The 15167-nt window shown below is 45.3% G+C and overlaps 1 protein-coding gene across 1 annotated transcript; it reads right to left on the bottom strand.

Annotated features, from left to right (window-relative positions):
- Positions 1-612: 612 nt before the first annotated feature.
- Positions 613-4137, bottom strand: LOC124679265. Its single transcript, XM_047215060.1, has 12 exons — positions 4046-4137; positions 3841-3942; positions 3619-3749; positions 3269-3538; positions 2995-3112; positions 2308-2388; positions 2098-2226; positions 1891-2015; positions 1550-1816; positions 1070-1203; positions 896-982; positions 613-825 (listed from the first exon to the last, which is right to left on the bottom strand). The coding sequence occupies exons 1-12, from the start codon at positions 4131-4133 to the stop codon at positions 687-689; spliced, it is 1671 nt and encodes a 556-aa protein (XP_047071016.1). The 5' UTR covers positions 4134-4137; the 3' UTR covers positions 613-686.
- Positions 4138-15167: the final 11030 nt, after the last annotated feature.

Genomic DNA, 15167 nt, shown 5'->3' with positions numbered 1-15167 from the left:
CGCCCACGCCTGAGCGTACACTTACTCCCTGGGCACCGTGAAGATGACCGCGAACACCACGCTAGGGAGCGCGACCATCGACGCGCGACCTCGCCCACGCCGCCTCTTCCACGGTCGGCCGGCGCGCCCATACGAGCGAGTGCGACCAGGCTGCAAGCGGCTGGCGCGCCCACACCATGGAGCGCGACCACGCCCGCGAGCGGCCGGCGCGCGACCTCGCCCACTTCCCTGGTGACGCGGCTCAAGATGGCTCGGCGGTGCCAGGCATCACGACCTCTGTCGAGCCAGCGAGCTTGATGGAGAAAAAGCCGTCATCTAGTAGCATGTCCGTTGTAGGAGGCGGAGGGTAGAACAACGCAGCCCACCAGAGCAAAGCACAGCTTTGAACAGAATGTTGACTCTCCGGTCCACTACGTCCAACAAGCCCGTTCGGTGGAGAGATCGAGGCATAATTACATGCGTAGACATGGGCCTTTGCGCTCCAAACTAGACGTCAGAAAATGGACATACGGCATTGAATACAGCTGGGTACTGCCAATCTCATCAACAACGGACGGTCTAGAAACAGGTGCATTTGTGCCCGACATCAGTTTAGCATTTTCGTTCAGCAAGCCATAGGTCACTTCTGCCATCTCAAACAAGCAACGATATGGAGATTGTGTGACCAATCAAGGGTGTCACTGCATCTAGCAAAGCATGACTTTCTTTCCCTTCCGGTAACCGTATCTCACACGGCCATATTTGGGATCGAACAACTCGTCATCATCAGATTTATCCTCATCCGCATAGTCAGGACTGCACCAGCGAGGCATGGGCACAGGCCACCTGCAGTTCAATTCAATGAAACAATTTGTCCAAAACTTAACCCCAGCTAAATATGCATCCGAATACTAACCTGTTTAACTTAGTTTTGTCATCTAGATCCATTTTCCAGAATGGCGCTCCAGAGGGATCACTATCGGTGCTAACTTCACCAGGTTTACTGTCAAACATATCAATAAAAAGATTATGCTTCGGCAAGCTTCTTAAAATATTCAGAAAATAACTTAAGTGAAATGCACTTGTATACCTCTTTGTCTCAAACGATGCTAGAATTTCGTAAATCTCATTCAAACCCAGGAAAGGGGTTCCTATTCTCTTATCATAGAAGTTCATGCCAATAACGTCCCCATCAAGACTAACAAGAGGGCCTCCAATCCCAGCCTAGCAAGTTGACATGAACAAGCTGTGATTTATATTCCATATAGGTATTGCTAGCCTACTCATTCCGATGCAACTGTACTTCCTTTTTTCAGAAATACAAGGAGTATTTGTCTTTCCAAATTCAAACTTTGACCATTGATTAATCCAATAATATCTACGTTTTGTGAAAAAAACATTACATTCATATTCCAAAGTGCTTTCTCATGGCCATGTTAACTACAAGCAAAATAATGTCAGGGGAATTTACAGTCAAGGCTCGCTTTTAGACAGTCAAATTTACGCCTTGCAAAAAACAGAGTATTTACTATCACCAGGAAAAATTAGGGAATAAAAAACACTCGATTACCTTAGTGATTTTACACGTGGAAGTTGCAAGAAAATCGCAATCAAGTGTGCCTGTCCAGCAAACGAGATCCCCACTAGTAGCCATTAACGCGCCTGATTTGAAGCAACGCCCTATAGCTGCTACTTTGAAACTCTTGTTCCACCAAAACAGAGTATTTGATGGACGAAGAGCACGGTAATTCTGGACACTGACTAGAGCAACGTTGTAATGTAGGCTATAATGCTGCAACGTTCCTTCTCTGCATTGGCTGTTAAGCAACACTTCAATCTGCAAATAATACAGGGATGAGACTTAAGCAGCACCTCAAAAGAACAGCAGTTACAGAACAAGGAGCACCCAACCCTCAAGTTTTCAACAATCTTGTCCTCATCACCAGAATTTCTAACCAAGCTTGCTGATGTCAAAATTATTGTAGATCCATTCCATTCAATAAAAAAACCCGTGCATGCAAAAAACCTCTTTTCTCCTGCATACCATGTTTATGGCTATTAGCTAGTTTTAATAAAAACAGTGATGAAAAAGTAAATGGCATAGTACTGTAAAATCACCATTGAATGAAGCCAGCGCAACAACATTGCGATTTATGTTAGAAGCTCTTTTACTAAATTTTCTCCAGACGCCTTCACCTTTTATGTCGCCAAAAGTCTCTTCAAAAGTATTAACCAAAATCATGCTAGCTGGAGAAATATACATTGTAATAGTTGTTATTGGTACAGAATTGCTGTAGAAGGTAAGCAACTTTAGAAGCAGTGACACACCTCCTAACATGGAAGATGGTAACTTCGGGTAACCCATGGAGTCTAGATCTAACTTCTCCTGGTTGAGAAAATTTCCATGTACTGGCAACAAGGTCAACTGATCAGCACTGACATATACTACCTCCATCCCAAGCCTTAAGGCTTATATTTTTTTGGAAAAGTCAAAGCAAGTAAAGTTTAACCAAAATTTTAGAATAATCTATCAATAAATATGATATTTTGTAGATAGCACATGAAAATATATTTCATTATCTATCTAATAATATCAATTTTGTACATGTTAATAATTTTTTATAAAAAGTTAGTCAAACTTAACATAGTTTGACTTTCTGAAAAAATATAGGCCTTAAGCTTTGGGATGGAGGTAGTACTAATACTATACACGGAACGTACATTCACATAAATTATGCGCATGATCATCATGTAACATTAGTTATATCATGACAACAGCCTGAGCAACAACTAAGATTAGAATTCGGCATGGATGAACATACCCAAGAATGTAACGTACATATGCTAACTGGTAAGATCTAACAATGTAAGAGTACAAGTGAAAAGGCCAGACTAGTTGATATACAAATGTAAACACTATACTTTCGCAGCTTCTAAATAACTACCATTACAAATTGAAACAATTTTCATAATACCACAATGTTAAGCAGTCTCGAGGAGTGCCTGTGTGCTCACCTTCTAGATGCTTGAGAATTGTGCCCCATGGTAGGAAAACGGCTCTTCTAGTAGTCAGAAAAAGGTTCATGCCAACAACCTTCCCATCAACAGAAACAAGTGGCCCACCTTCCCAAGCCTAATAACACAACAAAGGTGACAGGCAACAAGGATTAAACATGAATCAAATGAAGTTGTATAGAGCAACAGTTAAATAAATAAAAAATAATCATTCTTATTTCCTCCATGCATAACAGAAATAGAATACAATGATCATATCATCATGCAAGTGTACCTCTGAGATTTTACAATCAAGATCTTCATCATCCTCAGATACCCTTGAATCACCGTCAAATTTCACATTCTTGGCTATTATTTCACCAGAGACGCTGCGCCCTATAACTACTAATATCTCACCATGGGGCAGAATTTGCAGTGCATGTTGGAAAGATCCAACCTGAATATCAAGGAACGCATGGACATTGACAACAGCAAAGTTGCGATCTAAATCAAAGTCAGACATCACCCCCATATACACTTCATTGCCTTCATGGCGCACTTGAATCTACAAAACGGTAAGGCAGGAAATAAGCACACAATTATCAGAAGTGAGAAAAATAGTAAAGGATGATTGTCAGTGCCAACCTTCAAGTCACCATGGTCTTCATTTGTACCATTGAGAGCTCTGACCAAACTCGCAGAAGTCAGAAACCTTGTAAGGTGGCACCCCTGGCGTTCCATAGCTATGCCCGAGCATGAAAATAAGATTGTGTCTCCTACAGAAGATCGCAATTTAAATTATTTATAACTGGCTGTGTTCCAATATATTTTGTTGGAAAACTGAGCAGACTAAGCATATATAATTACCATTGTACAAAGTAATAGAGGCGACACTTTTAGACAAATATGATATTGGCCTATTACTGAGCCCAGACCGAACACCTTGATCAGAATCCCCAAGGAAGCGACCTAGAGTTTAAGCAAATAAAACATTAAGGCAACTGTGAATAATCAAATAAAGCTCTGAAAATTTGAGGGGAAACCTAGGAGAAAAGAAGAAGATCTAGCAGACCTGAGACCAATGATTCATTCTTGGAAGCTCTCCTGCTCTTACGAAAGCTTCTGGTGAGATGATCACCACCCCTCTTAGCTTTCTGCATCTTTTTCAAGACTGGAGCAGAACTTCCTTTTAGAAAGTAAATTAATAGGGAAAAATGTGGGGTCATGGGCGGTGAAGCAGCGACATAAAACTATAACCGATCAACTAATCAGGAACCCTAATAACGACCTCATGTCAGGGTTGCTGATCCTTGACTTGCCCGAAACACCAACAGTGATAATTTTGGTTGGGGTCCCCAAGGAAGGTGGCCAAATAGCATCATTTCTTAGCTCAATTATCAGCTATCAACTACAGCATGGAGTGCTGACATTGTGTTCCTTTTTTGAATTATCAAGAGCTTGTTTCTTTTTTTGAAAACTATCAAGAGCTTGTTTCTTTTTTGAAAATTATCAAGAGCTTGTTTCAATGCAGCATATTAACAACTATATTCCTGCCCGAGCGTTCATTGAAGGTTAGCGTAACCTCTGTTGTTCAAGCAACCATTTGGCCTGTTATTTGCAAATCACTCGTTGCACACAAATCTCATTGAAAACATTGGCTGCATGGGCATCCCAACTTTGTACTGGGTTTCCCGGCTGACTTTTTTTTTTCTAAATGTCTCCATCTATACAGACAACACAGACAGACAAAACATTACTTGTCTAACAGACTTTGTGCACCCATTTCCTATAACTTTTTGCATTTGGTAATCCAATCCAGCCACAGCCCACAGGAAGATGAAAGCTTGAATCAAGGTAGTTAATCCATTTCAAATTATTCTATTTCCTCCACCAAAATCGTGCAGGTCTAAAGATAATAGACGAAGGGAAGTTACCTTCCTTTGGCAGGACAAGAAGCTGGCCAACGTCGGCTTGCTGCCTTGGCTACTCGTCCCGCAGGCTTCGGTTCCACGGCGGGATCTTGTACAGCCAGCGGACGTACGAGGCGGGGCTGGTACCGTGAGGCTCTTGGAAGGAAGCACGAGCCTCCACAGGCGGCGAGAGGGCGATTTTCAATGGCGCGGCGAGGTGGCTCGAGCGGCGGCGGGGAAACCCTGGTACGTCTCTCCTGCTCTCCGCTCCTTTATTTGATGGCAGGAGGCAGATAAATAGCTCCAGAGTTGAGGGGTACTCTAGCTCTCCAATACGTGGGAGGCCTAAATAAGAAAATCTCTCCCAATAGCATCAGCATCTTTTTTTTGGCCCATATGTGAAGCGCCCGGCGCGGACATGAAAAATAGAGGCTGATTGTCTCTTAATTATAGCCCCCATAATAAAAGAACTAGCTACAAGGTCGGTACTCTATTCCTAATTTTTCTATCTCTACTGATCTGTTCCCAAACTGCTTCCGCTGCGTGTTTGAGTGTGACAATGTGTTATTCAGATGTGCAACAACGACGATGATGCTACTATGCAGTGCCTCAGCGCCTGATTCTAATTCTGTACTCATAGTTTATGGATTGGTTTCTCTGTCTTGGTGCTTGGTGAAACACTGAAATTGCTATAGTGCAGTTATTAGAAACTAGTTGAATGCCCATGCGTTGCTACGGTTTAACAAAATTAGACCATACATTAATCAAAATTAGTTTCCATTAGAGTTTATTCATTTGCAACTACTCTCCCTAGTTCATATTAATTGAATCAACTTTGTCTAGATACAAATGTATCTTGTCAACAAGCGCGTCTAGATACATCTCTATTTAGATAAAGTGAAGTCAATTAATTTGGATTAGAGGAAATATTATTTTCTGGCATCTACTTGCTCCTGTTGACTATCACCCACACTCTTTAAATTTGTTTCCTCTTTACACATTTAAAATAATGCACGTGGAACTTGCATATATACTCATGCTTGTGTAGTTTGTGATGTTGCGACCTCAATTTACATCCCTTATGTTTTATTATATGAGCAAATATAACCATTTTGCTTGTGGATATACTGTGGCCTTGTTCTCATATAGATTCCAATATTCTTTTAACAACGGATAATTTGTTGGCCAAGAAATGCAAAACATGGGAAAATTCATATATGAAACGAGTAAATGAAGTTACTGGACGGAACCAATAGTTTCCATTCAAACTTTAACTTTATACATGTTGAGTGATTATAAAAAGTAATAAATTTTCCGAACAAACCAAAGAGCAAACTCATCTGCAGCTATTACACCCGTGGATATATATGCCCACTATGACATCCTAGCTATATGGATAAGGAAGACAATGCTTCAAGTTATTGTTGTAAGTAAGGATTATGAAGCTTATCAATAATTGACCATCTAGTGGCAATCTAGTGCCCATAATAAAGTATTAAACATTAGATTCTTACTGCCGTCATTGTTGACGCGGCAGCTGAAATGTCACCAATTTTCTGACCGGAGACCTCATAGGAATCATCAATCTTTGTAGAGCATCTTACTTCATGTCGAGGGGGGTGACCTTGGAACCATTTCTTATCATGACTGCAATTGATACTGGGATGGCTAGATCAGCTGCCATAACAAGATCCCTTTCATTGCCACCATTTGTGTCATCTAAATACATAAGAATGAATAGTTAACTTTATAGAAGTGCGAGAAAACTGAATTTGTTCATTATATCATTTTGAGTGGCACAAATAAAGTTGCTCCCTAGACATGTGAAAGAAATTCTAGTACCTTTTGACAACCCTAAAAAATCCAAAAAGTTATTCCAAGCAACGTTTAGAGTCTTTATATGAATGTATTCTACTACTGATTCCTTGGCAATGTGTGATTCACCTTGTCAACCTACAAAATAAGTAAATAATGGAGGCTGGGTGTTAATAGAGTTATGCACATCTTTAAAGTATAATTATGCATGTTGTTGCATCCATAAGTAGGATCCATGTCCAAGAGTTATACTTGTTTCAGGTTTTTGCAAGGCTCTGTTAGTGTAGCCTGTCCTTGTTTCTTGTTTATAAGACGTAGTGGGCATATCCTCAGGAAGTTACCATTGCAACAACAACACACGAGTACACCAAATGATTCAACCCCGCGCAATCACTTCTTGAACAACCCTAATTGCAACCCTTCACCAAATAATTTGCAAACCTAAGCCAATGCAAAAAAGGGCAAATCAGACAACCACCATATTAAGAAACATGGTTTAATGATATTGGAATCACCAGTTTTTTCTTCTCCATCACCACTTTGGCTGCTCGAGTTCACGGACGAGCTCGCAACTTCTTGTGGCGGCACCCACTTCGGCAGATGAGGGCCTAGCTACTCGTACGTCGCGGTAGATTGTGGTTGCGAGGAGGAATCAAACCGGCGCGGTAGGAGGCGCCGCTCCTCTTCTGCATCGGAGGTAAAACTGTCGTGGCGCCGTCTTCCATCACATACCATCTTGACCTCCCAATCCCTTCTCACATCTGGCGTGAGCATCATCGTTGAAAAGGAACATTATATTGTAGCCAGGTGATAAAGGAGCTGTGATTTTCGGGTAATTGATTGCATCTAATTGATTTTTGCATGACGTGCGGTTAATTTGTGCGTTACGCTCCGTTGGAATCGGATCCCAGTGCAAAAAAAATCGATGACACAGGGAAAATCCACAAGTCAGCGCTGAAATCACACACGAGGAGAAAAGAGTTATTATAAAGAAAAGCCACATTTTTTTGTACATGCGGATGTGGTAGAATTAGTTAGGAAAGAGATTAATTATAATTGTCCATCAAAATCCCAGATTTTTGGGGTCGTGCCGTAATTTTTGATGCTTGATTACAACGATTGATATCCTCATTGATGTGCGATTGATAATTAATAAATGCTCGTGACATTTTTTTAAGAGACCTTGTGTTAAAAGGAAAGAGTAGATTGTATCTCGATTTTGTTTTGGTGAACGGAAGGATAGACGTTTGAAAGAGCGAACGGTTCGGATGCTTTCAATGACGACCACCAAAGTGCGTTGAGTGTCAAACGACCAACTCCCATTTAATAGTAAAAATAATTTATACATTCTAAAATTTAAACAATATTTATATTTTTCTGCGATTTAAAAAAACTAGTTGTACTCCTAACTAGCCCTATAATACATCTTTTCATAGTCGTCGACGGCGCGCGTGGCCGGAACATTTGAGGCTGTTGTTGTGCAAGCTGCAGCAGTGGTTGCCCATGCTGCGAGGACTGGGGGCCGTAGCGGCTTTAGCTTGGTCGTCATCGCCACGACGTACACGGTAGGTCTTCTCCTTCTTCTCCCACCAGAACCGGGTGTAGTCCACCTGCGCCGACGAAAGGGGTTTCTGGGAGGTATGTATGGCAGCACGTTGGCCCGGATACTCCTCCGAGTAGCCAGCGTGTCTGAATTGGCGTGTGACCATGGCTTAATCTAGAGCACCTGCCACTCTGGCCCAGCCAAAGATGACCGTGCAGGGGTGAGGGTTCCCGAATGGCGACGTTGCTGCACCCACTTCCACCCTTCTTCGGATGGAAGTGCGAGTATCGCATGCAAGAGTAATCACCCACCATGGTCTGGTCCATCATGCTCTCTAGAGTCCGGCCAGCCCATCATAGCCGGTGACCGGCCTCATTGTTGTTCACAGAAGGTGGCCTACCCCCCTTGTACATGGCGAGCTTCCTCTTCCGCCGATTGGCGAAGAAGGCGTTCCAAGTCGCATTGTTGTCGGGATCCCAGTGGGGATCCATCCAATGCTCCTGCGTGAGCTCGACGTAGTAGTAGTGTTGGGTGATGGCTGCACAACACCGCACCTTGTGGGCTGGGGGAGACCGGCACGCCTGCGACACTCACCTTCTAGCCATGGGGCATCGGTAGCCCGACATACATGGGTAGTTCGAGGCGCGCGGTGCCTCCGCCTTCGCGTAGGTTTTAGGGCGAGATCGGTAGAAGCCATGGAAGAGTAAACTTGTAGATCTAAGTTTACATGTGCAATGACGATGGTGATCGCGCCCACATATAGCGAGAAAGAGCGGTAAGACGGAGGTGGGAAGCGAAAGCGGTGGAAAGGGCTGGAACACGGTGACGCACATTTAGCCGTCGTGTGGCCATCTTTGGGACGCATCCCCTGGCCACCTCAGTAGACGAGACGGTCCATCTCGCTATCAGGGCGGGCCCACGTCGTTGTCCGTCCTCCGGCACCCCGCTAGCTTCTCTATGGATAGGGCTCGATCTAAGGACGCCGGATTACTAATTAGTCCACCCCGGTGCCAAAATAAAATTGAGAAAACATGCTAGAGGCAATTTTTAGCGCCCGCCACCTAATAGGGAGCTTTAGGATCGCAAGTGAACATGCTCTAAGGCCATCTCCAACACGGCGATCCAAATTGTTGGGTCGTCCGATTGTGGTCGTTTGGGTGGCCGCGTGGACAGGCGGACACGCGGCCATGGCCGATAGTCCGTTTGGGTCGCGCGGACGCAGCGCAAAACAAAAAAAAAAGCGCAAAAATTAAAAATAAAAACAAGTAAATTTAAACTAAAGTTCGTTAAACTTAGCCCTATTTTGGGCAAATTTACACAAAAGAAAACCCTATATGGGCTTTAACTATAAAAATGGTAGAAACCCTAGGCTAGTGTTTGGGACGCGGTGGCCGCCGGCGCGCCACCTACTCCCATTACTACTTGTCGTCGTCGCCGTCGATGAGGACGACGCCCCCCAGCGGCAACGCGCTGTTCCTGCTGGACACGCCGGAGGGCGTTAGGGACTCCGGCCAGGGCGACCACTCCGTCCTTTCCCAGGCGGAGTGCGGGTCCGGAGGGCTCGCCGGCCTGCGTAGGCGTGACTGCCGTGCCGCCTCCTTCTGCCGCAGCGGCCTCAAGCTCCGCCTTGTGCTTGAGGCGGAGGATGCACTCCTCCTCCTCCCTGAGCGAGGCCTGGTGTGTGGCCTCCTCCTGCCGGCGCGCCATGGAGAGGAATGCCCACGCGTCGCCGTCCTTCTTGGCCTTCCTGGCCTCCTCTTCCAGCGTGGAGGCGCGCATCACCTCGGCGAGGTATGACCATTTGGCCAGCTCCTCGAGGTCGTTGACTTCGACAGATGCGGCGAGCGTGGCGCGTAGCTCGGGGTCGTCGTCCTCCTCGGGTTGGGCCTGTGGCGAGGCCCGCGGCGGAGTAGCCGCCGACTCGTCGGTATAAGGGAGGTCCTATACACCGCGTACGATACTCGGCGGTTGATGGACTCGGCCAATGATAGGTGCCGCGTTCGCTCGACTATTTTCTACCCCTGATCCCTCGAAACAAGACAACTTCCGGGCGCGTACCGTTTCTCCTTCACGTTTATACTTTATACACAACACATCACGTACTGCTTCTTAGGCCATCTTTATTTTGAACATGAAACATGTCCATTTATATCTGTTTGAATTGAATCGTGAATATCAAATTGGTTTCCTTGACTGATATGTTCGTTTGGGTAGGGTAGCCCACCGACGTACTTTTTGTCCAAACCATTTTTTTAATTATAGTATAACCAATTTATATAGTTCTGAAAATTAATTAAAAAGACTAGAAAATAACCCTAGCACTAGTAGAAAAAGGGGCAATAGGCCCGGTCCATTTGGGCCTTCAGTCCCGGTTCCCAAACCGGGACCAATTGGGCGGGACTAAAGGGGGCACCCTTTAGTCCCGGTTCAAAGTTGAACCGGGCCTAAAGGCCTCGACACGTGGTGCGGCCAGGGAGCTCGCGGTGGAAGGCCTTTGGTCCCGGTTCGTGGTGCGAACCGGGCCTAGGTTTCTCTGCCGCGGCACAGGTTTAGGCTGTACCAGCGTTTCTCTGCCGCGGCAGAGAAACAGGGCGGTTCTCTGCCGCGGCAGAGTTTCAGCAATGCATATATATCATTCAAGAAACCACAAAAAATCGTCATGAATATATATATAGACATCGTCAACAGTACACGACATCGTCAACAGTACACGTAATGCATGCATATTTACAATACAACATCTCCTCGACGAATTTCCTCCGCCGTCACGATCCGCCGATAGTGCTCTCCACCTGGGGTAAGGGCCTCGGTAATAAAGAATCCCGCGATTTCCTCTTGAATTGCTTTTATTTGATCCTCCGTTATGAGAGTGTCCCGCAGGCGTGTCATCTATATTTAAAAAGGGAGATCAATATATGAATAGAACTCAATACAATAGATGGTACTAATTAAGATTAATTGTGAAATTTTGTTATCGTACACGAGTGTGGTGTATACGGGCATCCCCACCCTTAGGACAGGCCATGTCACGCATGAAGGTGCAGACGTTGTATCCACATAAGTTATTCCCTTGTTCCTGCCTCATACACTTTACGAAAAAATAGTTCGATCAAACTAATAATCAAGCATCGTATTGAAAGTAAATATCATATATAAAGTTTCACGGACATAGCTATATATATAGTACTACTTACAGGGTAATCTTCAAATATAAGCTCCGGTTTCCATTTACCCGGAACAGTATTGATGAACCGTTTCCAAGCCCTGCCCGGCAAAAAATAATGAGTAAATGAGTAATTGATTAGTTGATGATATCTTCGAATTAGAACAGATGAAGATGCCAATACGAAATTGATTGAAACTACCTCTGGAGGATGGCAGCCATGTCCGCCCATTCCGCATATTCTTTACGTTTCGAGTCCATGACTTTTACGACTCCAAGGGGAAGATCAATGATTAGGAGAATAAAGTGGAATCTGCACAAGCATAGCTCAATGATTACGAGAATAAAGTGGAAGGTGCACAAGCATAATGTATGTTATATATAACACTCACTTGAAGTTGTAGGGAAATAATATATCCTCTTTGTCTGCTTGCTTCTCTAAAAACATTACGATGTTGTCCTCTGTGTCCTTGGCGAAGTTTCGATCCGTAACTTCATGAACTGTGTTTGGGTCTATGAACCCCAGCGGTAGGAGCTTGCCTCTTTTGTATTCTAGCTTCTTCATTCTGCATAATTAAATGTATAGCGTACACAAAGAATATAATGAGGATAATTGTTAGTGCAAATGAATGAGCTACAAACTTAATTACACAAATAAATCACTTACAGGCAGTAGCAACTGATGACAGCTTTGTCGAGGGCGTCTTGATTGAATAACTGAAACAGTTCTTCTAACTCAAGGTTTATCTCGTCTTCCCCCCGGAAGTAATGCTCATCTCTAAGATACACCGTGAGGTAGCCTTCACATCTTCGACAGGCTTTCAGGTACCATTCATGCAACCTTCGCATCTGAGTCCCTAGACGCGCGAGCTCGCCAGGTTTGACGAGATCAGATCCGTATCTATACTTGTTTACCACTTGAGCCGTTGGATAGTAATCTTCGTACTCAACTGATGCTCCCTGAGCTCTAGCCGCCCGTTCGATCATCGATGCCGTCTCCGGATCATGATATGGCTCCACGATGAAGTGGGGTGCGGCCTGAATGTCCTGCTGTCCAAGCTGGGCGACTTTTTTTTGCTTCTTTGCTCGCTCTAGAGGACTGTCCAAGAGAGCGGTCATAATCAGCTCTCAGCTCAGGTCTCTTCATTCTCGTCTCGGCAAAGTGCTTCACTGTCTGCGGTCGAATAAACATCTTCTTCGGCGCAAGAAACGCCTTTTGCTCTTCAGTCTGCTCATGTGGTAACAACTCTGGAGTCTGTGCCCTCATTGGAGTTGATGATCTCTTCGGAGCTGTAGGAGGTGCCGCGGACAACTTCCTCTTTTGCTTAAGTGGAGGCGGCGGAGTCTCCTGACGAGGAGGAGGAGGCGGCGGAGTATTTTCACGCGGAGCAGACTGGTCATGGATAGGGGAATCATCATCGCGCAGAGGAGAATCATCACGCGGAGGAGACTGCACAGGTGGCGGAGGAGGCGGAGGTGGCCTGCTTGTTGGCTTCTCACCTGGAAACACAATGTTCTCCTTCCGCCATTGCACGGTGGTTCTACGGGCTTCTCCCAGTTCTTTGATTTCCCCATCTTCACCTACGGGGTGCTCAAGCACCAACCCCTCATAATCTCTCAACACTTCATCCACCATCACAACGAGCAAAGTCGTCTTGGACCGGACGGCAATGGTAAGACCTTGTAGGTAAGAGGATGCCGACCGCCGCCTTGAAGGATAGGTTGAAAACTTTAACATGCAGCTCACAAGGACGGCTCTCATTGAGATCATCCACGGGGGGTAGCGAGGAGGCTCGACCACCTGGTCATCATCATCATCATTATCCACCTGCTGAGAGGAAGCCACGCTGCTTTTCCGGTGTGGTTGAGATTGCAGCGGGGCGAGGGCATTGAGCAATGCAGGATCTACAGCCTGCCCCCGAGCCATCTGAGATGTAAGTACTTGGGTTACCATGGTTAATTGGGCTTTCATGGTGCTCATACCCTCCTCTAAGTTAGCCAGGTGGTCTGTTTCCCTTGCCTTCCTCCTCTCATGGCTTTTATCAGGAAATCTCTTCCTTTCCGCAGGAAAGCCATACTTCCACGGAACGGAGCCTTCTGTGCCTCGTGTTTGTCCGGTGTGTTCTTTGTTCCCAAGGGCGCGTGTCAGCTCATCGTTCTCTCTTTCGGGCTGGAACAACCCCGCCTCCACATCCCTATGTGCTCTTTCCAGGGCATCAATGGGAACCTTCAGATGAGCTTTCTTATAGATGCACTTCCCTGTTTCTGGATCCAACGTTCCCCCAATCCCGTAGAACCACTCCTTGCACCGTTCGATCCAACCGTGTGTCCCTAATCTGATCCCTTTATCGGTCGGTTCCGCCTCAGCTGCCCGCCACTTAGGACGGTTAGCCCTGTATCCACCTGGACCCAGAATTTGGTGATATAGCTTCAACGCAGCATTTGCCTTATTTATTTCCGACCTTCTCTTAAATTCTTCGACTCCGTGCTGTACTTCACGAATTCTTCCCGGTGATTTTTTACCTTCTCACTCGTCCGGAGTCTTCTTTATCTTGATAAGGCGGCGCAATCTTTTCTTGTGGCTCTTGAATAGTTCGGCCATCTTCTTCTTGCCAAACTCGCGGAGGGCCTGCTCCATCTTGGCCTTTTCAGCGTCACCCCCCTCTTCGGGTACTATGTTGAAATGTGACATGAGCTTGTTCATAATGCTGTTTTTGGCTACATCATCGATATAAAGACCTTGAGCTTCTTCCTCTGCAGACAGCACTAGTCCCTTCGGCTTGTGCCATTCTCGAACGGTGATCGGGACGTGGTCCCTAACAAGCACTCCGCATTGAGCTATAAATGCCTTTGCACCTTTCTCTCGGAGCAATCGGTTTACCATCCTTTTCGATGTGGGTGATGTCGTGCCTAACACCGTCATCCAACTTTTTGGCCGGGCCTCGCTTCCTCGACTTTACGGAAGAAGTGCTCGATCCGGAGGGCTAAAAAAGAAATAATTCATAGTCGAGTACAATTTAATTAGTTAATGCATCTAGTCGATCAACAACGGCTTAATTAATTTATATACCTCGGTGATAACTACAGTTCGGGAGCCATTATGATGATCTTGTTCCTCACCGGCGCCACTAGGATCTTCTTCCTCAATATTCTCCGCTCCCTCACCGGAGTCATTCAAATAAGTTGCGGTGACATCGTCACCGCCATCATCTGGAATAACGTCGTGTTATCACCAGAATTTGACCGAGTCAGAGGTGGGCCGCGATCAAGATGGGCTTGGAAGGTTACATATGAAAGATCTATGAAGCGGCCTCGCACGGAGAAGTTGGGCTAGTTAGCCCGTGTATCTTAGTAGAATAAATTATGTATCGATTTAGAAGTTAGAGTTTATCTCGTGCACGGTTTAGTGCACGTCCACATTAGAAAGTCCCCTGGACTATAAATATGTACCTAGGGTTTATGGAATAAACAACAACTCACGTTCAACCCCAAAAACAAACCAATCTCGGCGCATCGCCAACTCCTTCGTCTCGAGGGTTTCTATCAGGTAAGCGACATGCTGCCTAGATCGCATCTTGCGATCTAGGCAGCACAAGCCCCACGTTGTTCATGCGTTGCTCGTACGGAAGCGCTTTTGATGGCGAGCAACGTAGTTATCTTTAGATGTGTTAGGGTTAGCATTGTTCTTCGTTTAAGCATGCTTACGTAGTGCAACCCTTGCATATCTAGCCGTCCTCACGCCTATCCCGGGTGTGGGGGCGGC

Source organism: Lolium rigidum, chromosome 7 (genome assembly GCF_022539505.1).
Source record: "Lolium rigidum isolate FL_2022 chromosome 7, APGP_CSIRO_Lrig_0.1, whole genome shotgun sequence".
Classification (NCBI taxonomy): domain Eukaryota; kingdom Viridiplantae; phylum Streptophyta; class Magnoliopsida; order Poales; family Poaceae; genus Lolium; species Lolium rigidum.
Note: the sequence above shows the minus strand (reverse complement) of the source record. Positions and strands in the feature narration are given on the sequence as shown.